General features: G+C 30.9%; 1 protein-coding gene across 4 annotated transcripts in view; it reads left to right on the top strand.

Annotated features, from left to right (window-relative positions):
* Window positions 1-23,990, top strand: part of LOC113518767 (uncharacterized) — a 38,660-nt gene extending 14,670 nt beyond the window's left edge. The window contains exons 2-4 of one of the 4 annotated variants that reach the window (XM_031907980.2): window positions 16,626-16,940; window positions 18,137-18,166; window positions 22,563-23,990. In XM_031907980.2, the coding sequence (XP_031763840.1) occupies window positions 16,874-16,940; window positions 18,137-18,166; window positions 22,563-22,813 (348 nt within the window). In that variant the 5' untranslated portion in view covers window positions 16,626-16,873 and the 3' untranslated portion in view covers window positions 22,814-23,990. Of the gene's footprint in view, window positions 1-16,625; window positions 16,941-18,136; window positions 18,167-18,408; window positions 22,106-22,562 lie in introns of those variants that run through there. The other 3 variants (XR_008252556.1, XR_008252555.1, XR_008252557.1) reach the window with 3 other exon arrangements.
* Window positions 23,991-24,486: the final 496 nt, after the last annotated feature.

The raw sequence follows: 24,486 nt of genomic DNA on the forward strand, positions 1-24,486 counted from the left end.
CACGTTAAAATTTTATATTAACTCTCCGGTGATGGAAAACGTCGATAACAAATCAAATTAATCTGAGTAAAGGTACACCCACCCTGTGCCATGACGGATATGCTCCATGAAATGGCGATCACTACGATGTTAACAGTCGATAAATAAAGTAGGTATATTACTTTTGACTACCCCATTAGAGTTTGTAGTCGTGAACATATTTTTTTGTATTTTTATTTATAGTTAAGAATATTTTTATTGGATGAAAATGGAATGACCCCACCTGCGCTAACGGAATACGCTGGCGGGGCACCAGTGAAGGGTGATGGATGAGGATGAAAACAGGCCAGTTAGCCCATCATGATGAATTCATCAGGAATTAATCATGATAGTTTCCAGGGGGAACCGCGAGGAGGTCGACCTGGTTGGGTATATTGCTAGCAATGGGATTCTCAGTCTCCATTACTAACAATCCCTTTCCCCCAATTAAGAATATTAGGTATACTTATAAAAATAAAGGTCCTCTGTCATCCATCAGTGATTATATTGGACATTTAATGTTAATCCATAGATAAAAACATCTTTATGTACGAGAATAACGAAAAAATAGAAAAAAAAATAGCTTTTAAGATATGTAGTATTAAGATAATATATTTAAATAATAAAAATATGTTAGACAAAAACATTATTATGAGTAAGTGTATAATTTATATTTCTTTACATACCTATTGCAATTATTATATGGTGTAAAATAATAACTATCGTGAGTCATACTGTATTGTAATAAACCGTGCTCATAAATAAGGGCTCCTATCGAGACCGAAACTATTCGGTCTCCCGATTTAAAAATATGAGTAAAACCAACACAAATAATTACAATACTAATTACTAGTATATCAATACTAGTATTGTTAAAAAGAAATTTACTTACATATCGTTAGACTATATTACAAGAAGGTAAATAAATAAATATCTTTTTATGACACGTGATACATTTTTTATTTTTAATAAGATGTTTTTGTTGTCTTTTTAAATAGTAGAATCGTATTGACTTTCATTATTTACTTCTGGAGATTAACATCATGATTAAATATTAAGAAAAAAATTATGTTTATTTTTCTTTACAATTTATTTTAGTCAATTTTTTTTTTATAGAAATAAGCTGTCTTTAAAATTTTTATTTTTTTCTTAAATCTGTATCGTTAACGAAAATATATTTGCTATATTGCGTGTTTACTAAATGTAAATAACATTTTTTTTGTCTCTCGTACGTATAATTGGTAAGAGTTGACCTAAATTGTGCTAACATTTATTTTAAAATATAAATTTTTATATTAAGTACATATTTTTATATTATGACATTACGGAACTACCTCAAAATGTTCATATTTATAATGATATAAAAATCAGTTTGTGAAGTATCTAAAACTTGGTCGGTGACACATCTATTTAAGGCATTTGTTGCGTTGAAAATTTGTAAAGATATTTAGATGGATGGATGTTTGTTGTTCTCTCACGCATAAACTACAGAACATTGGTACAATAATAGGTTATATCATAACCTAACACATAGAATACTTTTTGTACTGATTCACGCGGCAATCCGCGGTATACAGCTAGTATACCATAGAAGAAATTTATACAGCAAATTTATCATTTAAATTTATCAAATTTATACATTAAATTTACAATAATAATAATTTGCAAAGTGTAGTCTGTTAATGTGCTGAATTACATCAAAATCCATTAAGTCATTTATATGAGATTGACTAATAAATATCTACATATACCTTGGCTAGCTTTCGTTTTTATAATTACTAGCTGTATGCCGCGGTTCTGCGCGCTTGAATTAGTATATAAAGTATCCTGTATGTTAAGGTAGGATATAACCTCCCCGTTTACCAAAACTTCTTTCAAATCCGTAGTTTTTGTGTGAAAGACTAACAAACATTCATGCATACATCTTCACAAACTTAAGCATATCATAGTAGTAAGAGTTAGTTTAAAATCGTTGGAGCAAATGTTACTTAATAACCTTAGTGCAGTCTGTAAAGAGTAAGAATGGAATGTTAAATAGATTAAAAAAAATATTCTTTAAAAAGTGTTTTATTTTTCGAATATTATTATATTATTTCAACCCTTAACTGTCCACTGCTGAACGTGTAAGCCTTCCCCATAAGGGGAGTTTTACAAGTATTTGCCACGCTTGGTAAGCGGGTTAGTAACCGCAGTTAAACATTAGAGGTGGTAAGAGGGACGTTGCTGCCTATCCCTCTATAGTTAAGGTCCTTAGTCGCCTCTTACGACACCCACGGAAAAGGAAGGCGGCCTATGCTATGTCGAGACCACAAGTAAAATTTTTCGAATAATCAGTAACTAATACCAATATCTAAATCTACTTTTTATGGGACTATAATGGTAAACATTTTGCCATCCCATCTGGTGGTAAATGCTAACTGTCAACTATGAAATTACTTGTATATTTTTTTACTCGTTTTTATTTATTTATTTTACACTTTTTTTATATACTATTTATAAAATAGTAAATACAGTTAATTTTATTGAGAAGTGATACTAAAGGCGGTCTTATAGCTAAGCAATTTCTTCCAGATAACTTTTATGCGATTTCATAAAGAAGATCTTTAATTCGATTGTATTTTTTTTGTTTGTATTTATATTACGTGATATCTCGTCAATTCGGAACCTATTTTTTAAATTATTTTTGCAATGAGTAGGTTTACACGTTGGTGCCATTTATTATTATTAAAATACTTTTTTGAATTTATGGAATAAATCTTAAGTTACATTCATTTGCAATGGCCTACTTATGGACAATTTGATTTTGTTTAATTTATTACTGAATTCGAAAGGTATTAGTCGTGGCAAATTAGCGAATATTTTTTTTTTTTATTAACAACATGTTTAAGAATTAATTATATTTATATTAAGTTGGGCATGACATACTACGATTAGGTGGCGCTGGAATCGAGACTCGAGGTTTTTGTTGTTTTGTAATTAATGATAATTTGAAATAAAATTTCAAAATGGCGAATGATTTTTTTTAATAGGTGATAATGAAATGGTAACCCCGCCTGTGCTATCGGTATACGCTGGCGGGGCACCAGAGAGGGATGATAGGTAAGGATAAAAAGATAGGTCAGTTAGCTCATCGTGACGAATTCCACTAGAATTAACTACGATAGTTTCCAGTGGAACCGCGTTGAGGTCGACCTGATATTTTGTATTCGGTACGTTAGACTCCATTACTAACAATCCCTTTCCCTCTATTGGCAAATAGTTTTACTATAACTACTTTAGTGTCCTATTCCTAACGTTTGACTTGCGCGGCTTTAATTAGTAATCTGATAAGAGCCAGTAAAGCAATAAATGAAGAACATCGTTTGATAACGTTCAGACTATCGGCTGCTATACAAAAATTGGTTATCATACATTTGGTGGTCAAGTGCAGGTTATTATAGTAATAGGCGTGGTGTGTGATAACGATTAGCAATCGCTCTCGAATGTATAGGTGGATAAAATACACGAACAATGAATCTATCACAATTAACCAGGGCCGTAGCTAGACCCAAATTTAAGGTAGGCCAAAAAAACTTTTTTAGAAGAATTAAGTGATTACGAAAAAGCAAATCTGTTTAATTTTCTTGAGGCCTTTCATTTTAAGATAGGGCATTGAGTCCTTTAAGGTAAGGCATTGCTTCTCAGTATACGCCAGTATTTGCCACGCTTCGCAGGCGGGTTGGCAACCACAGTTAGGCTTTTAGAGATTTTTTGAAGGACGCTGCTGCCCATTCCTCTACCATCAATTTCCCTTAATCACCTCTTACAACATCCCAGGAAGGGATGGCCTATTCTGGAGTGGAATTTAATGAACTTACTGTATTTTTCCCAAAGATTCCCAAATCGTTTCCCAAAGAGGGTTGACGTCAGACAGGCGGCCGGCCGTAAAACTATAAGCCAATTTTTTTTGTAATATGGATAAAAGACATATTACGCCGATCCCAAATAATAATTGGGATAAGGATAGGAAGGTGATGACTGTATTTTTCATTTCGATGTGGCTCACAAGGTAGGTAAGAGGTTGCAACGTAATCACCGTACTTAGCCTGAAAAAGACTTCCAGATGAAGTTGAAACAATTGTCGGAAACAAACATAGTAATTTCATTAAATTCTCATGCAATCCATTTATATACTTATACACATTATTTTCATAGATAAGTACGAATCAAAAACGATTCAAAATACTCCAAATAAGATTTTTTTATATGAGATGTACCTATTTCAAATTTGATTTATTCGGTGTTACTGTATCAAAAACCGTTTCGTTTCCCGAAATAAAACTTATTCTCTGTTAAGTTCTCAGTTTCAGTTCACGTAGGGCATAAAAAAGACACAAAAGGCATTTAATGCTATTGACATTTTCTACCAGCTAACAAAAGCATAGATATACTTGAAAACAGTTCAATGGAGAAGACAAAATACCATATTACGTAGATTAATAAAAATATACGCATAAAATAATATTTTTATCATAAAATTATTACATATATTTTTTCTATAAGAGACGTCTTAAAAATGAGCATGTACTGTTTTCTTGTTATATTATTGTAAATAATTCTATGTATATAGATAGCCTATTACATATATCCTATTCCATTCCAGTGACAGTTGTTACTGCAGTAGACGGAGCGTCTATCCTTATGTTGAACAAATACTCCTTTACAAACCCATCGCCGGTTCCCGGGGGAGAGCGTTGGTATTGTTCTGGTAGAGTCAAATGGAACTGCAACGTATGTCTCAACGTCAACGATGATTATGAATTAGTCCGTATATCACACGAGCACACACACAAACCTCCCGTATATGAGAAGACAGAAGACGGCTTGTATAAAGAAACTACACTGTAAGGGTTTGAAATAAGGATTAGGTTCGTATGTTCAAAATTAAATGTCTTGTAAAAATAAAGCGACTTCTAAAAAATGGAATATCTCAGGAGAACTTCCGTTTCTGTCTGATTTTTTTATTTGTGACTATATTATATAATTATGAAACTAATTGCAAATCAATTTTCATAATTATACTTTCAATCAACAGACTCCCGTGTGTACTCCCCATATATTATTTCATGCAACCGAAGTAATCGTTTTTCCTTCGTCAATAAGAAACTGTTTTTAAGAAAAATATATATGTTATTCCATGTTCGAATTTAAAATATTTTTATTGTATTATGTATTCTGAACATGTTGTCTTTTATCGGTATGTGTGTGTGTGTGTATGTATGTGTTTATATAATATACTATTTGCATGTAATGTGTTATGAGGTCGGAGGAGAAAGGTAAAGCATCTCCTTTCTCACTTTTAGGCTGACCATTTATAATTTCTAATGAACATTAAATTAACGAACTCGCCGTTTCCGATATCATCCGGCCTTCGTCAGGTCTTCTTCAGGGGCGTATGATGCTTTACATCACAGCGTCTCGCCTCACACTGCCTGCATGCCGTAGCTCGCAATAGTTGAAACAATTGTCGAAAACGGCAAACACGATGAGTTTGTTAACTTCCCGTTATATATGTATAAAGATAGGAAAAATGAACATATGTTTTAAAAATATAATGTCTATGTTACGAATATTATTATTCTAATACTGTGTTCTTGTGATGGGCGTATTTTAGATTAATTTCCAGAGTCGGATGGGCCCCTTAAACTGGGCGCATATTTACTCTTAGATATGACTTTGCTAATAGCTGACAACTTCGCTCCTTGTCTAGATGGGGACGTTAGACGATTATGAGGACGTCACGCCTTCCCCCAACCCCTCCTTTAAATACGTCTTTGATTTTTGTAAAGATAACAATTGTTTATGCATGTGACATTGAATATTCCTAATTTTTTAAGGTTGTGAAAAACTAAGTTGCTAAGGTACAGTGATAAGTTCAAAACATAGAATAATGTTATAATTAAAATCCGTTTTTAGTTTTCTCTAGTTAAAACTAGTTTCTACTAAATTCTAATACTAATAATCTAACTATTACTATATATCTCTATTTATCCTATTTAAGAGCTACGATTTTTCGCGAGTCTCATCACCTCTTGATACGACACGACACCAACTTTTTCCTTTATCTGCCTGATGTAACTATGCCTTGGTCTCCCTCTTTCCTTCTATCTTACATTCTATTATAATGTTCATTAGGTCATCGTGTCGTATCAAATGTCCTACCATTTTTCCCCTTCTGAACTCAATATTTCTAACTATGCAGAACGCCTTTTATGGAAACGATTTAGTTAAAACTATTTCGATTGAGGAATATTATAAAAGACAATTTGTTTTATTTTTAGTTTGTTTCCTTTAAAGAAGTTTCATCTAATACTAATTTCAACTAATTTTCAAAGTTAGCAGTAAATTGTAGTTTTAACTAGATAATTCCAGATATAACATAGTCATTTGATAAAAAAGAACTTTTTAACTAGGGAAAACGTGTACATGGAAAACATATAATTAAAAACGGATTTTAACTGTTACACACATATATATATATATATATATATATATATATATATATATATATATATATATATATATATATATATATATAATTAAATATGATCTTATATTTTTGGCAGTGAACATGTCTTAAATGGTAGCTAAAGGTTGTATAAATATAAGTATATAATCAGATAGACATCTCCGCCTCGAAATGTACCTTTATAATTATAAAAGATAGTTATATAATTGAATACTTCAGTATCTGTTTATTATAAACTTACATATTAAAAAAATACTTTGTAATTTTTAATTTACAAAACTAAATTAGGCCAATAGGTATAACTTTCTACTGGTACATTGTTCTTATATAGTTTATAAGTATGTGTTCTGATAAATTCACATGATAGGTATATTTGCACATTTTTTCCGGGAAGTATACCATTTTTTTATTATTTAGACATAAAGAATATTATTTGTAATTATTAAAAAAAAAAGATTTTATAAATATATAATAAATATTCTTAGGAAATGTAAGAAAAAAATTAAATCAGATTTAAAATCAATTTTTAGCCTTTTGTAGGATACGATGTATGTTCCTTTGTTTTTATCTATAAGATTTATTGTGAATTAGCTATTAAATTATTTGTTTTTAAATCAACCATTCGTAGTTCCTGAAATGTTTCGTATTACTTTAATATCGTTTACTAAAAACTTGTGTAAGACTAAATTGTACAGGGTATTATATTTATAATCAATTTATCGAATATAAAAATGTATGCATTTAAAAAAATTATAATGAAATCGAATGTTATGCATTCACATCGTACCATTACGACTAGCAATTATGTGAGTAAATGTTACATTTTATCTGTAAAATTAAGCCGATTGATTCTAAATAATATTAATAAGGTCAACAGCGCGCACGTAATTACCCCTGGTATTGCAGGCGTTCATAGGCTACAGTAACCGCTTACCATTAGGTAGGCCTTATGCTTGTTTGCCACCTTAATGTTATTGTAGATATTAATTAATATTAAAAATTGATCTCGATTATAATAAATATAATAAAATTTTAAATTGATATGTTCAATATTTAGAATTGTTTGTTACTGGCTTTATCTTGTGGTATTTGCCGCGTGAATCAGTACATAACGTATCCTATGTGCTGAGTTATGGTATAACCTACTCAGATACCGACCGTATTTCATTCAAACTAGTTCAATAGTTTTTTCGTGAAATAATAACAAACTTCCATCCATTCTTACAAACTTCCGTATTTATAATGTTAATTGGATTATTTTCCAGAGGGAGACTTTGTACAAAAGTCGATTGCTTGGGTACCTCTGTCCCATTCGTGTTTCAACCGTGAAGCAGCTGTGTTTGCATGGCTGTGTTTCGGTTTGAAGGGTGGGATATGGCGTGAATTTACTGGGTATAGAGGAATAACACCTGAGTCCTCAGAAATGTCAACGCATGGGGGTATCATGGGCGAAACAGTATACTCTGTTATGTCCATGGTATTGCTCAAGTGTATAGGCGACGGTTACCACTTTCCATCAGGTGGGCCTCCAGCTTGTTTGCCATTCTAAGTTGTATAAAAAAATATTTTTTATTATTATAAATAAATTCATTATTTTCATCTTTTATACATTAAGCAAAAGTTGTTTTTAATGTTGCAATGGTACTAATTCGTTGTTATTTAAATAATGTGTTGTTTAAAACGGCAATTTTTTAAAAATGTGTCATATATGATGTATTGTTAATAGGTAAGGAAGTTTTGCTACACGAACAGTGTCTTGCCTTGGAAATCTATCGATCTATCTACTAACAGCTACTCGGTTTAATTGAAAGTAGTTTTCCTCAGATACACTAGTTTTTAAATGGCTGTAATGACATCTATTTGCTATTTTTAGCCTTCTTCAAAACAAAAAAATCTCTTATTATTTTATTAACTATTTTTCAAACAATGTTTGACCATATCAAGAGGTAGCCATTCCTTTAAGATTTCGTATCATTAAACGATTATTCATTGTTCTGACCAGACATGAAATACAACCAATTCATAAAATATTCAATCACATCATGAAATAATCAATTCTGAATCTAATTACGATATATACAAATTCTATGTATGATGGTTTACGAACGGATTCCCACCACGAGAGAACCGTTTCTAAAGCATAAGTCTTATAGACTCTGTAGACGATCAAATGAAACGACAATGAGACGAGACTGCTCCCATTTCTTTGTCTGCTTTACTCGAACCTTGATCGTTTACAGGGTTCATATTTTTATTATTGTATAGTTAATTAACGTAAGAAAGCAAATATTAAATTACATATGACCTAAAATGCGAAATAAAGAGGGTCAGTACAAATAATTACAATTGTAACTTGTCTTGTTTTGATGAATATACCATGATGAACCAACTCCTGGCTTTATCCTCAACTTTCTTTACTGTTATCCTAAATTGTGCATTGGTAATATGGCTGAGTATATTATGGGTATGAAAGAGGAGTGAGCCTAGAGCTGAAAGTTGACTGGTATTTGTGGAAGAAGAAGATGTAATGCCCCAAATAAATGAAAAAACGACTAGGTAATAATGATAAAATGGATGATTTTTTCCCCTTTCCCATTAATGTTAGATTCTCAGAATTATCGTATAGAAATGACAATAATATGCCTTGCCTTTTTATAGGAGATCCGTTGATATTAATGGAATGTGGTAATTATGACATAAACATAATTGATTTGAAATATTTCTGATATTAATAATTTCAAAATAGATTATTATTATTAGTTAAGTTGAAGTTGGCTTCTTATGTCTTAATAATATAATTTTTAAATACAAAAATTATCAAGGACTAGCATTACCCGCGAATTCGTCACTGATCGCAATTAAAAGGAACCCATGTCTTTCTCTATCTTATGCAGTATATGTATACCTCGTAGTAACTGGTTTAGTATTTAAAGCTCTAAAAGATAATAAACACTCACTTCCACATTTATATATATTTAGATTAAAAATGGAACTTTATTCCAGAAAAATGCAGCATAAGGAGTCATTCGCTTTGCAGATTTGAAGGTCCAACGAAGTTGACGAGACGACGCTGCAACGGTTGTTATGAAAATACTGCCGCAATATATGGCGCCAAACTGGCAAAGAATAAAACGAATAAAGTGTCCACTTACTGTCCAGGCTGTCCTAAACAGCCTTATTTATGTTTGACTTGCTTTAATAAGACACATAGGTCGTTTAGTTTGGGTAATTTGATATCGTAATCAAAATAGTCCGGCTGTGTTCGTTCACACAGATAGGCTTGAAGAGAGTGCATTTAAAATAAAATTTAAAATCATTGAAACAAGGTTTATTTTTGTATTTCACTTTTTTTTTTGTCGATTCTCGAGCATTCTCCATAAAACAAAATAAAAAGGGACACTTAAAGTACGGGGTATTCCGTTTTAAAGACGCGAAGCAAATGTATATGGACTGTATACGAGTATAGTTTACGGATATTAGGTAACTATATCAACCATCTGGATGAGTTGCGGTCTTCCACTGTACGTTTTTCAAGGCACTTTCTTCCACGCACAACTACTTTTTGGAATCAACTTCCAGCAGCAGTATTTACAAACCGATATGACATTGTAATCTTCAAGAAAAGAGCCTATTCTTTTTTTAAAAGGCCTTCAGCACACCTGCAATGCCTTTGGTGTAGTGGGTGATTGTGGGTGGCAGTAGTCACTTACCATTAGGTGAACCGCACGCTAGTTTGCCCCTGCATTTTATTAAAAAGAAATCTATATGTTTTTTCCCGACTATCAGATATTAAAATATTTTATAACTTAAAGAAGTACCATCGATATGAGTTGAAGTAAAAGATGTACTTCGCCGATCTTAAAAAATGGAAACAAGACAAGGCAATAATGAACCTTCTTTCCTTTCCCATGAATTTATATTTTTAAATTCTCAGAATTTTCGTAAAGAAAGAACAAGGGCAAGGCATATTGCCTTTTTATAGGAGATACGTTGATATTAATAGAATGTGGCGGTGATGACTTAAACATCATTAATTTTGAAATATTTCTGAAATTAATCATTTCAAAATACATTCTTATTATTATTGCTTTGATTGAAGTCGGTTTCTTATACAGGTGTAAGGGACAGGGTGGCAAAAACTGAAACAGTAAATTCAGATCGTTATTTTGAAATAAAAACCAATGGATTTTTTTTTAATTTTTTGCTTTTCTTGTTTTTTTTTTTAAATCATGTAATCTATGAAGTTTATCTACATATATTAATAATATCATCATTATGTCATAATATAAAGAAATAAAAATATTTTATAGCGAAATATTATGAAATACCATAAAAAAAACAGCAATGTAATAAATACGCAGTAAAATTCTACCGCGACGCGCGAAATCAACTGTAAGGTCAACACCACAAGTGTACGAAAAATACCAACGAAGAAGTGCTATTGACTGTGCGGTGTAGGTATCAACTGGAGACGTCGTCGGAACATAAAATTTCAAATACATTGCGCGGTATCAAAATTAAGAATCGTTAATTATATGGTAATGGTTCATATCCTGTAACCAAATAATCTGCCATCTGATTCAGACCATGTATCTGAATCCACTGTCTTCGTTTTGGCCAATCTGTCCCTTCCGCCCTGTGTAATTATTATATAATTTAAAAAAAAAATTATTATCAAGGAATAGCTTTTACCCGCGAATTTGTCACTGACCGGGTTTAAAAGTAATTTATGTCTTTCTCCATCTCATCTAGATTCAATTGTTAAGGCGCTAAGAGATAACAATTAGACTCGCTTCCATATTTATAATATTAGTAAGAATTAAAAATGGAATTTTATTCCAGAAGAATGCAGCATAAGGAGTCATTCGCTTCACAGAATTGAAGGTCCGACGAGGGTGACGAGACGACACTGCAATGGTTGTTATAAAAACAATGTTGCAATATATGGCACCAAACTGGCAAAGAATAAAACGAAAAAAGTGCCCACTTACTGTACAGGCTGTCCAAAACAGCCTTATTTATGTTTGGCGTGCTTTAATAAGAGACATAGGTCGTTTAGTTTGGGTAATTTGATATGCTAATTAAGAAAATTCCGGCTTAGTGTTCGTTCACACAGAATGGCTAGAAGAGAGCGCGTTTAAAATAAAGTTTAAAGTTATTGAAACAAGGTTTAATTTTATAATTCACTTTCTTTGTCAGTTCTTGTGCATTCTTGTTATAACAAAAGAAGTACGGATACTTAAAGTACAGGGTAACTATTGCGTTTTAAACACGCGAAGCAAATGTGTATGTACTGTATATAGTTTTCTGACGCATCTTAGGTACTTACAATATATGTATGATTTTTCTCGACTTAATCACAAAGTAAAATATTTTACAATTTAAAGTAGTACCACCGAAACTCAGATGTAATATAATTAGTTTATTATATACAAATCAAAGATTGTAAATACAATATTATTTTATTTTAAAATAAATTATTATTGAAATGAGACATAACTTTTCTATTAATATTATAGAAAGCATAGCTAACCTTACCAAAAACATTTGTCGTAAATATGCCATCAATCGATTAATTGACAACATTTTAAGATAGATAGATGAATAAATAGACAAGCTATCGACCCAATGATGGATGGTAAGTAGTAACCATTGCCTATAAAGATGAAGTTCATGGATATCACAGAATATATTGAAAAACCTTTGGTACCCCTCATTCGTTGTTATCTCAGAGAACTGTGGTGTAAGATTTCTACACCCTGTAATTTCACTCTCATCTCACCATTTAAACCGAAATACAGTAATATTATCACCAATTCCAATTGTTATGATTATGTTTGCAATTCGTATTTTTTTTTTGCGTTGTAAAATGTATGTAATTCCACTGGGTACCATAGTCCAGACTTTATATTCGATCTAACGTATAGTCAATGATGCTAAAGATATGACGTTATGTCTCATACAATATGAGAGTTTATTAACTACAGACATAGATGTAATCTGTATATCAGTTAATTGTATGACCTCTTTTTCATAAAAATGTCAAATCACTCATAATCCTGTTTTAATTATTGAAATCATTCGTTTCTTTTGCACAAATTTCTCAATATGAAAGACAGTGACAAAAATACTCTAATTAATGTAGATTTGTATGGCGTTTTAGATTTTGTTGTATAAAGGGGTTAGACTATAGTATTTTTATGGACACGAAAACCAAATCGTCTGAACACCGATTTTTTATGGTATTCGATATCTACTCGATGATCAAGATCTACTTGATGAGTAGTACGAGAGATATCGGGTACATTACAAAAGGAGTATATTGCGCAAATTCAAAACAATTGTTTTTAATTTCAGGCAAAGAATACAAGTTAATACCCTCTAGAAGGGGGAAACATTCACTGCTTATGTTAGATAATTACACATTCAATCAAGTAACACAAGATAGTCGTTACTGGATGTGCTCCCGACGTTCCGCAGGCAAATGTAAAGCGAAATTACGATTGGATAGCGACGGGCAAATCATTTGCTATAACAGTGAGCACAACCATGACCCCCCACGGTACTACATGAATACTGATGGCACATACATTAAATTGTAATATAAATATATTACAATTATCAGCGCCATCTGTCCCAAACTTGACGTCTGTTTGGGTACCTCTATCACATTTTCTTTTTATGCAACATAGAATGGCAAACAAGCTGACGGCCCACCTGATGGAAAGTGGTAACCTTCGTCTATAGACATGAGCAGTACCATGAACATAACAGAGTATACTGTTTCGCCCACGATACCCTCAATGCGTTGCCTTTTTTGAAGACTCGGGTGTTATTCCTCTGTACCCTGTAAATTTACTGCCATATCCCACCCGTCAAACCGAAACACAGCCATACAAACACAACTGCTTAACGGTAGAAACACGAATGGGACAGAGGTGCCCAAGTAAACGACTTTTGTACAAAATCTCCCTCTGGTAGAAACATATTCGTGTTTCTGACGTAAAGCAGTAGTGTTTGCATGGTTGTGTTTCGGTTTGAACGGCGGGATATCTCAATGAAATTACATAGTACAGAGACGATGTTGCTGTTATGCCCATGGTAGTTTTCATTAATCTTTTTTTACAATATATCACCAAAGAAAATATATAACGCTAAATAATAATATAATTATTATTATTTGGAGATTGGGAAAACAAAATACTACAAGGTAACGCAAGAAAAATGTCTAGATTCAGCACAATACTATGAATCTGGTGGGGCATGTATAGAGTTATTTTTTGAAGGGTATTAAAAAACCCTAAAGTGCCAACCAGTGCGTTTTTTCTCAGGTTGTCTATTATCCGAACTTCTGCATAAAATAATATCGATTCAATCGATTATTGTTAATTATATATACGACATTGTAATCCTTAGTAACAATTGTGATAATAAATAAATATAATAGGTAGACGGTGCATTCTTGAATTAAGGAAACATAGTAATATATTGGGGCCTATTCTGAGGCGCTAATTCTCTAAACACATCTCTTAACCTAATACTTTAATAGTAAATCATTTCTACAAATTACTGTTTAATGGGCCATCATAAATTAGATTTTTAATCATTTTGGTTTAAGTGTATTAGAAATATTGTTTATATTTGTATTTAGAATAAAAAAACTGCTGTGATATCAAATTGAAATTTCAATTTTGGAAATAGATTTAGAGAAATGTGCCTCAGAATCGAGCGTATTATTTAATTATATTGAGCAAAAAGATCTTTATACATAATCTATATATATTATATATATATATATATTAATAAAATACAAGTAAGTTGATTCTCGCTGAAATTTATAAATTAAAAACCGCTTAATACAAGTTTCATATCTACACACATAAAGATGATAGAAGATCCACGACTAAGATTCCATAAATTGTTACGGCCACAAAAATTCCTTAAGAAAGTTACATTAACTACGAAACCTGTTTAGGCAGAAGATGTTTCAACTGTATTAGGAACTGTCATAGTTTTTTTTTTTGTCGCTGTGTAATCTTGGGTCGTAATTTAAGTTGTATTTTTTTTATTATATCTAATATTTATGGCTAAATGAATTAAGAAAATAAACAAATAACATTTATATGAAAGGATTAAAACAAGAAAGAAGTTTGATAATGATGAAAATGTAATATACTATGATCTAAACTGTAATCATAATCCACGCAGAAATATTCTAAAAATAAATGGCAAATATATATTCTGTCTGAGTCTGATAATAAGAAACACTTAATGTATATATATGTATATATATGTAATGGGAAATTAATGAAACCACTGTTTTTGCGGGCTTCGTTACTACCCTCGCTCGCACCGACGTCATCACAGGCTATGCGAGTTGCGGCCGCATTGCGAGGCGAGACGCTGCGAGGCAAGATCACAGACGTCCTTTAAAGAAGACTTCCAGATGAAGTCAAAGTAATTGTCGGAAATCTTGTTTTTGATGACACTTACATTTTTTTTCACTGCCACTGTCAAAAACCTGGGAATAGTTATGGATCTAACTTTGTCCTGGGGTACTCACTTTGGTGAAATAAGCCGGAGGATATTTGCCTCACTCCACTCTCTTAAACGCCTTCAGTTCTTGTTATCCCTGGGTGCTCGTGTTTTAACTTGTAACACCTATTATTTTTTATTTTTTTCTTAGTAAATATATAATAAAAAATGCTAATATTTTTTTTTGTCTCCACCAACTCACAATTCAAAAGTTAACTGAAAGAGATCCTTTTTATGGGATAAGTCCGCCAATATAGTCATTCTTGTCAGAAACAAACAAACACAATGAGTTCATTAATTTCTCGTTACATATATTTATAGACATCGGAAAAAAGTTACATTACTTTTTAAAATAAGAAACATTTTGCTTCTTAATTAATTTAATTGAAAAAATAATAATACCGTACCCATATGTAAAATCTTTATAGAATACATTATTTATTTTTTAATTTTTTTTTTTATTTATTAAAATAGAATGTATTAACAATAGTCCTGTATATACTAACTAGTTTACATGTTGATATAGTGTTTTTTTTTCTTTATATATGTAGCTAGTTTGTTCTACTTTTATTTTGCAAATTTTTTAAATCAATATTCTGTATAATAAAGAGATTGTGCAAAATGTTAATTTAGAAAAAAGACCATAGTGGTCTTAGTCTTAGCACATTAGTAGTAGATTTTAAATTATGATATATTGGTTCTGTAGATATTTAAAAAGATTATTATAGAACACACCGAATACGAAGAATGTATTATAATAAGTATGAAGTGTGTTTTATGAAACTTGGCTATGTAGCTCTTCCATTTTATTATATACTATTCAAGTAATTCACATAGCAGGTTTATTTTTTCTTTAGTTGCAGTTATCACACTATCTACTGGTAACACAATGCTAATAGTAAACGGGTACATATTTAAAAGAGATATAAACTTTATAGAAGGTTCAAAATGGCGTTGTAATGAGCTTAGTCAAAACAAATGTAGTGTTTATGTCCATGTTAATGAAAAATACGAAGTACAATTAATACATAATGATCACACGCATGAACCAATACTGTGTAGGACATTTCAAAATAGAATTATGTAAACATTAAGTTTTAGATTTTTTTGATGCATGCCTTTTGTGGTTTATAAGAGATGGGAATTAATGCGAATATTTACGTAAACTATGATAATTTGTTTGTATTATTCCGACATTTCGAGCAGTTTATAATCAGTCGTGATTTCGAATATTAGCAGGTGTAAACCGGTTGAAAAGTAGAGATAACTCGGGTAACTTTTCGTAGTTTACCTAAATGGTCGCATTAGTTTCTGCCTCTTATAATCTATGTGAACAATATTAAAAAAAAATACTACGTTGATTTGTAACTTAATTATTGTTATGTTCAATAATATTGAATGTTATTAGAAGCCAATATTTGATTTTATCTTTTTATAAGTACTTACGAATAAAATTACTTTTTTATATTTTTTTTTCTTTTAATTTAATATCAGTATTATGAAAGTGCTATGAATATGTGAAGATTCTATAAGAAAGTAATAGAGATTCTCACGTTGTTGACAGATACGGATATAAAAGAAGATTTAATCGATCCTGAAGATGTGCCCGTTCAGGAATCAGAATTTATCGATAAAGTTGAAGATGACAATGTGGCGTTATTCTTAGAATCTCGTAGAGGAAAGGCCATCTTACAATACAAGGGGCATAGATACAGAAAAGCTTATACATCCAAGCACGGGAACCGTTGGAACTGTTCCGTTAACACACTGTGCAGTGCGTTCTTATACCTGAGCGAGAATGATGAGATTATAATGCTGAACGAACACCACGATCATGATCCGCCGGCCAGACTGGACTCCATTGATGCAGATCAAGATGGTGAGTCAATTAGCATTTCTTCCTTATTCAAAAACATTTATTTATTTGTTTATTTTAAAAGGTACATTAGCAGTGATTTATTACTGCTGATGTACCTTTTAAAATAAACAAATAAATATTTTTTTTTTATTTTAAATTTTACTAGAGGAAAACTGTACAAAAGTCGTTTGCTTGAGTACCTCTGTCCCATTCGTGTTTCTACCGTGAAGCAGTTGTGTTTGCATGGCTGTTTCGGTTCGAAGGGTGGAATATGGCAGTAAATTTACAGGGTATAAAGGAATAACACCTGAGTTTTTAGGAATGGCAAAGCATGGGGGTGTCATGGGCGAAATAGTATACTCTGTATATGTTCATGGTAATTTTCATATTTATAGGCGACGGTTATCACTTTCCATCAGATGGGCCGTAATAGTTACTCAAAAACTGAATGAATGGATTTTGATGAAATTTGCTATACAGATCAATCAATCCTAAATTCTATCTCAACATTTATTTATATATATATATATATATATATATATATATATATATATATATATATATATGCTAATCGATAAATTCGTTCATTAGTAGTTGTTCATATACGAGTCGGTATGAACGTAAACGCTCATTGGAATGCTTTTTTTGTTAGCAACTTTCGATACTCTTTAGTTAATTAATTTTTATTAATTATTAAATATTTCAAAGAATGTAGTCGACCGCTGGTTTTTTTGGGTCGTGTATGACGTTTTGTTAACGTAGTGGATTTTGAAGCTACGATAGTAGTAGGAAAGATAATATAAGTAATAAGTATATATATTATATATATAAATAATATGTTTTAGTGATTTACATAGAATTATTCGTTAGTAGAATCATTCCAATACGAAATTTAGTATATTATTTAGTAGTGAAAAAATATAAAATTAGTTATTACTAATTAATCGAATAACAAAATAATTTGATTTCGCGCATCACTAGGTTAAATATCCTTTTGATTTAATCGTGAAAAACTGGAGAATTTTACTAGTGTTTTATTATATTAATAAGAAAGAATAAATACATATAATGTTGTCTATCAGAGATCGCTTTTAGCGATAAGGCCGCCTTTCGTGTATGCACATTCTGTATAAATACTCTTTGTATACATCTCTACTGTGCTCAATAAAGAGTTTATTATTATAAGGTATATATCTATATTTGTTCCATTGTTACAGACACGGCAATGGTCATAACGTCTCGGAAAGGTAAGGAGATGTTACTGTTTAGACAGTACACGTATCGTAAGCAGTACAGTAAGGTAAACAAGTCCCGATGGGTTTGTTCGACGCTCAAGAACTGCCGCGGCTGTGTCTTCACTGATGACAAGATGTTCATAACGTCCGTATTCGAGGAACACTGCCATCCACCGCCGAAGTATTATTTAAAACCGGATAATCTTCTTGGAGCAATAAGGGAACAGGTCAATTCAGAAAGCGAGTAATGTATAAGCAAAAACAGTTTCAAGAGAAATTATAAACGAAGTTAACATATGAACGTAAAAATATAGTGCAGAAAACAGTTTTTTTCTTTTTAACTGACTTCAGAAAAGGAGGTTCTCTATTTGTCTTTTTTTAAATTTTTCATGTATGTTTCTCGTTTACTCGAAGACACTAGGTGCGATCCGCAAAATTATTTTTTATGCGAAAGGAATCTTTTAAATTGTTGATACACAAATTGTTTATCGATTCAGTAGTTGAGTGAGCATCGAGCCTGAACAACGCACAGTGGGAACTCGCCTAAGAAAACCATCTCATAAATACTTTTTCTAAAACTCCGTGGATATACATGTATAATACCTCAAATTGTAGCTAAAGAGTTACTCTATCATTATAAATATGATTCAATCTCTGTCTATTCATATTTCATATAATAGAGCATCTAAAGTCAAGGAATAAAAAAAAATCAAATATAATTATGTAACTTAAATTCGTTTGGTATAATTTTATAGTATCAAAACAATAGAAGTCATATAATGTGATACCATTTTAGAATGCTTAGAGTGTGTACTTTACTACAAAATAAAAATATATTTAGTTTAGTAAAATATTACCTAACCAAATATCCATATATCGTTATATGTACTATTTTCTTTTCTCAAACTTTCAGTTGGAGATTTGACAGTTGCCAAAGCTTACCGAAGTTCTGATTTTGGTTTTATTTATTAGGAAATATAATGTAATTTCATAGCAAAAAACATTTGCAGTTTCACTGCGTAATATATTTAAATCTAGTATAATATCATGGTGAGATTTTTTTTCTAAGTACGTATATTAAGATTTTTTTCTGTATTTGAGATTCTCTGTCTGGACACTCAAAAAAATACTCTTGGCTCAATTATTACTTTATATTTTATCTTTTGCATTACTCTTATCAAGTATTTCACACAGTATTTAGATTCCATTCCCATACAGACCTATTCTATACCGCATAACCGCATAATAATGATAAATATTTTTTATCAAGTAATTTTGCACACGTTATTAAGTATAAAATAGTGCATTTTCATATGAAATATTACAGTTCATAAGCATTTGTCATTATTAAACAATTGTTAATTACTTATCTTTCCGCAATGAGTGAATTCTCGTGTACCAGACGCGACTTAAGTCTCTTATTGATTGAAAGTGATACAAATTATGTTGATTCTATCTCAAACTATATACGAAATAATTTTACCGAATCTTCAGATGCGAATATAGCAAAAACTATCGCAAGTATTCAGAAGTCCTTCATAATTCAGTTTCGTCAACGCTATACGAAATGTGGTCGAAAGAAAGAACAGTTTTTAAATCAAAATAGCAATTGGTTGGATGGCATTTTCACTGTAAATCTAGAAAAAACTACTTGCGAACCTGAACCTTCTACTTCGACAGAGAAAAGAGGAAGACCTTCTAAAACGTACGATGACAGTTCAGAGAGTACAAAGAAATGGAAAAACAAGGGATTGCTTGATACCTGTGGACTTGATTTCATACTGAACTCATACGTACAGGGTTTAAGGTCACGCGGTGAAGTAGATGGAGCATTCATCGTTGATATTTTACGAGCATTGCCGGCAGAAAAAAAGAGTGAAATGCGCAGTAATCTTCTTAATGAACCGGCACATATAACAGCATATTCAAAAGATGATGCTCTTAGCATTTTTATAGAATTGGATTATCAGGAAAAAAAATCATGTACATATCTTTATTAATACGGAAATTATAGATTTATGAGATGAAAATGAGTCAAAGTTCCCACTGTGCAACGGGTTAACTTTTTTTTTTTTTTATTAGTGTTCTATGTAATTACGCACACAATGCCCCTTGACGTATCTATATTTGATTATTTAATAAATAAAATGAGTTTTTGTGCATTAAAAATGTGCAAAATTTGTAAGACATAATAAATATAGAAGTTACAAAGGAATCACTCAACTATTTATCACGCAATGTTGTATGAAAAAGTTGACCCGCTTTTCTAGAAGCATTTGTATGGAGACACTATGTATATAATTTAAGATAATCACATTGACTTTTAATCATGTAACAGAAGATCCTTTAGTAGAACTTCGGGTTCATGTACTATTTCTAGGTAATTTAATATTTGATTTAATGGTATCGGCTCTATTTTGTTGGTAATTTGTAATCTTAGACTATACAGACAGAGCATCGGGTATCAGATACGTGTGAAAATTTAGTCAATTTATTTGACATTTGACTGATGATTTTTTTTTTTTTAATAAAAATAATACTCTTTTTTTTCCAATGTTGCAAGTAATTGAATTTAAAACTTCCAAAACCAGGTCGATTCTTAAATTTGAATTTAAACTATTTTTTTTCTGATACAATAATATAAATGTGTTTTATTTATTTTTTATTATTATATATGTATTAATTAAAATGGCAGCCGTTTTCAATTGCTTAAAAACGAAAATATATTTTTATAAACATATTATAAATTGAAGTGTTCAATAAAAATAAGTATCATTATGAGTCATTATGCACTGATTTTATCTTGTTTTTTTCAAATACGAGTATATTCGTAAGAATTTTGTATCGTTTTTATTTTTAAATTTTTTTCTGAAATATGAATCTCCGCACTTAGTATTCAACTGTACATACTGGTAACCCAATTTATGCATACATGGATAAAAAAGTTGATCTGTTTTTGGAGAAGTATTTGTATGCATACACAATCTATGTATTAAATCTAAGTTTGTTACATATTTTAGAGTTTGATGATTTAATTTTTAAATGCATTGTCAAGTGTCAAAAAACGGTCAGCCATTTGTTGGCTGTAATAAAAAAATGGCGGCATTTTTTATGTTCCAGATAATAAATATAAAAGTTTAAAGAAAAAAATGAGTTATTAGTGAATTGCTTATAGACAGACATTCTATCTTTTCTTTGTTAGTCCTTACGGCTTGGCTGAATTCACAAAATTCTTCCTGTTTTGCTACATTTTAATATATTATGTATAATTGTTAATATATTTGTATAATTATTAATATATTTGTATAATATAAAACAATATTACTTTTGTTTATTAAAGGGAACTATTATAAACAGTTTTATAATTTATGCGAGTCACCTGTAGAGAAATTTTATGGTTTGGAGAAATGTATTATCGTTGAGATAGAGTAACTTTTACGTTTTATTACACCTAGCAACACTGATGTCTAAATCTGGAGCTAATAAGCATCTTTAAATGAGTATTAATGATGCAAAGAAGATCAATAGTATCTCAACTAAATATTGTATTTCAAATAACATTATTTGAAAACAATATTTATTTGAGCTATTAATAAATGTAACATAATCTAATATATTTAGTCAATGTCAAGTCTGAAACATGTCCAATTTTGCTTGCAATATTCTATAGAACATCGCCGACTATTGATTGTCATTGCAATATTATTGTGCAGTGCATAAGGTACAAAATAGTTGTTGAATCAATCAAGTTTTCTTAGGTATATATATTTTCGTGTCGCTTGGCAACCGAAGTTAGATTTTGGTAATGTTTTAAGAGAGACGCTAATGTCCATCCCTCAAGGGCAGGTCATTTCTATGCCAAGACCACACGGCAAATTTCGTGTCTTACAAGTACATTCTTATTAAGAATAAACTTATATACTAGAATACATTATCAAATTTTATGTACAGGTATTAGCAAATATTTACTTAACATAGTTTAATATGTTGGGTTTTTTGAATTCATACAATGCTTGCTGCGTTGTTGGACTCTATTAAACCCAGTTATTAATACGCGTTTAACTGTACATATATCTGTATATATAAGACTTTATTAACTATAATTGTTTGTGATACTGCAAGTTTTAGATTCAAATTCAAATATTTAAATATACTTGTTTACAAGCATTTTTAAAACGTATTTTTTTTTAAATCTACTGCAGCGTTCGGAAAGTTGTTATCTGTTGAGAAGAGCTCGCAAGAAACTCAACAGTTACTCTTTTAAATCTCTGTTAACATTATGTGTATATATTTAAATGTACTATGTCTAAAATTACACCATGCACGCTTATCATTAATAGATATTACGATTTATATTTTTAATTACATTTTCCCTACTATAGTGAACTTTATTATTTTAACATTTCAGTTGTGATGTCGAAACGTGGACGGCCGCTGCTTCTATACAACAATTATACTTACTCCAAGTATCCGTACCCTCTGAAGACCGGTCTGCGTTGGTACTGCTCCAAGGTGAAGAACTGCCGAGCGTATCTCTTCACCACACACGACAACGTTGTACTGAGGGCGTACGGCAGCCATGCACACAGCCCTACCGAAAGCTTCGAGCCAAGTTTAGGAATACCAATCAAAGGCAGTTATTACAGTAGCTGCCTTTAAGATCGTTTGTAACTTTTGCTTGCCGAAGTATGGCAACGTTGCATTTATTTATTATAAACGTTACTTTTAATATATATTTATATATTAAAACAACGATAAGCATTATGAGATATAGTAACTATTAAGTAATTTGTAGCTAGAGCTGATCTTGTTGACTCAAAAAATATTTGAAGTGTTTTTTTTTTTTTTAATAGGCTTATTGTGTGCTTTGCGTAGGTCTACAGAAATTTTATTCCAAAGGCTGATAGCAGGTGGTTTATCTGTTAATTTTCATAAATATTTTGTCTATTTTCAATATTTCTAATTGATTATTTAAAAAGTATTTTGTCAGAAAATGTTCTTTAGTGACAGCTTAATAAGAATGTTTATTGCATGATTAATGTCGTAATTCGCTAGCAGAAGTTTTTAAAATAATGATTAAAAAATATACAATGTTACATTATTGTTATACGTTTCGTAAGCACACTTTATATTTTAATTTAATAACTACCGGTTTAATTTACGTGTTATTAGATCGAGAAAGCTCGACTGGTTTCGGGACCAATTCGTGACCCTTGATTACACGTAAATTAAGCTAGTAGATTAAAATATAAACATATAATATAACAATATTAATTTGAAAATTGACAGTTATTTGCGATGTTGCCATACTTCCTTATGAATTCTCTTAATTGATATAATTATATGTGATTACTTATTAATAATGAAATATTGTATACTTATTAAGAAAAAGGACTATGTATAAAAATAATCATGAAATAATTATTATTTGATAATGTTATTATTTTGAGATGTATTCAAAGTTGTAATTGGGGCCAAATTCAATTGCTACTGTTTTTACCAACCATTTTTAAGCCCTATTTGTCTTTATTACTCGTATTTTTATATGAGTTTTAATATTTGTATAGAATGTTTCTGGACGTACCCACATATGATCTTGCCCTCGGTCCTTCTGGAACTTATTCCAAGCTATACATAGGAAAAACTTTATCGTATTTTTGTAAGCATTAAGTTGGCCCATTTAATGGAAAAAGCCAACAGTCGTCTGCAAATAAAAACAGTACACAGATTTGATTGAATCAGGTCTTATGAAATTAAAATTGTTAGTTCTAAGATTCGATTTATAAAACTTGTAAACTTTAGTTTTTTAATTATGAAATAAATATTAACTAATCTATTTACCTGTATTATTTACACATAAAATTCTTATTTACCTTATGGACTTTTTAATGGAAAAAGTAATGGTATTCCTGCCTGCGTTATCACCATATATCCACGTGGTATGAGCCAGCCAGTCAGCCTATCATGACTAAATCTCAAGTAAGTAACTACGATGTTTTCCTGGGTGGACCGTGTGGAGGTCGATCTAATAGGTTATATAACAATATACCCTATCTTTTTTAAGTTTTGTGTCCACTATCGGGACCTTTATGGGTTACCATGACGATGATATAAATAATAGTCACGTTATTCTTCCAATTTTATTAAAATTATTATACAATATTAAAATTGTCAAAAGTATATAATAATTTAAAATCTATCTTATCCTACTAAAGATTTGAGCACGGATTGGTTTATAGATAAGTTACTTTGCTAACAATTTCATTAAATATTATATTACCATTTGGGCTCGAACAATCTATCCGACAGGATCTATCGACGATGGGCTTAAC

This window comes from Galleria mellonella, unplaced genomic scaffold, assembly GCF_026898425.1.
Source record: "Galleria mellonella isolate WM207_F2 unplaced genomic scaffold, CSIRO_AGI_GalMel_v1 utg159, whole genome shotgun sequence".
NCBI classification, from domain to species: domain Eukaryota; kingdom Metazoa; phylum Arthropoda; class Insecta; order Lepidoptera; family Pyralidae; genus Galleria; species Galleria mellonella.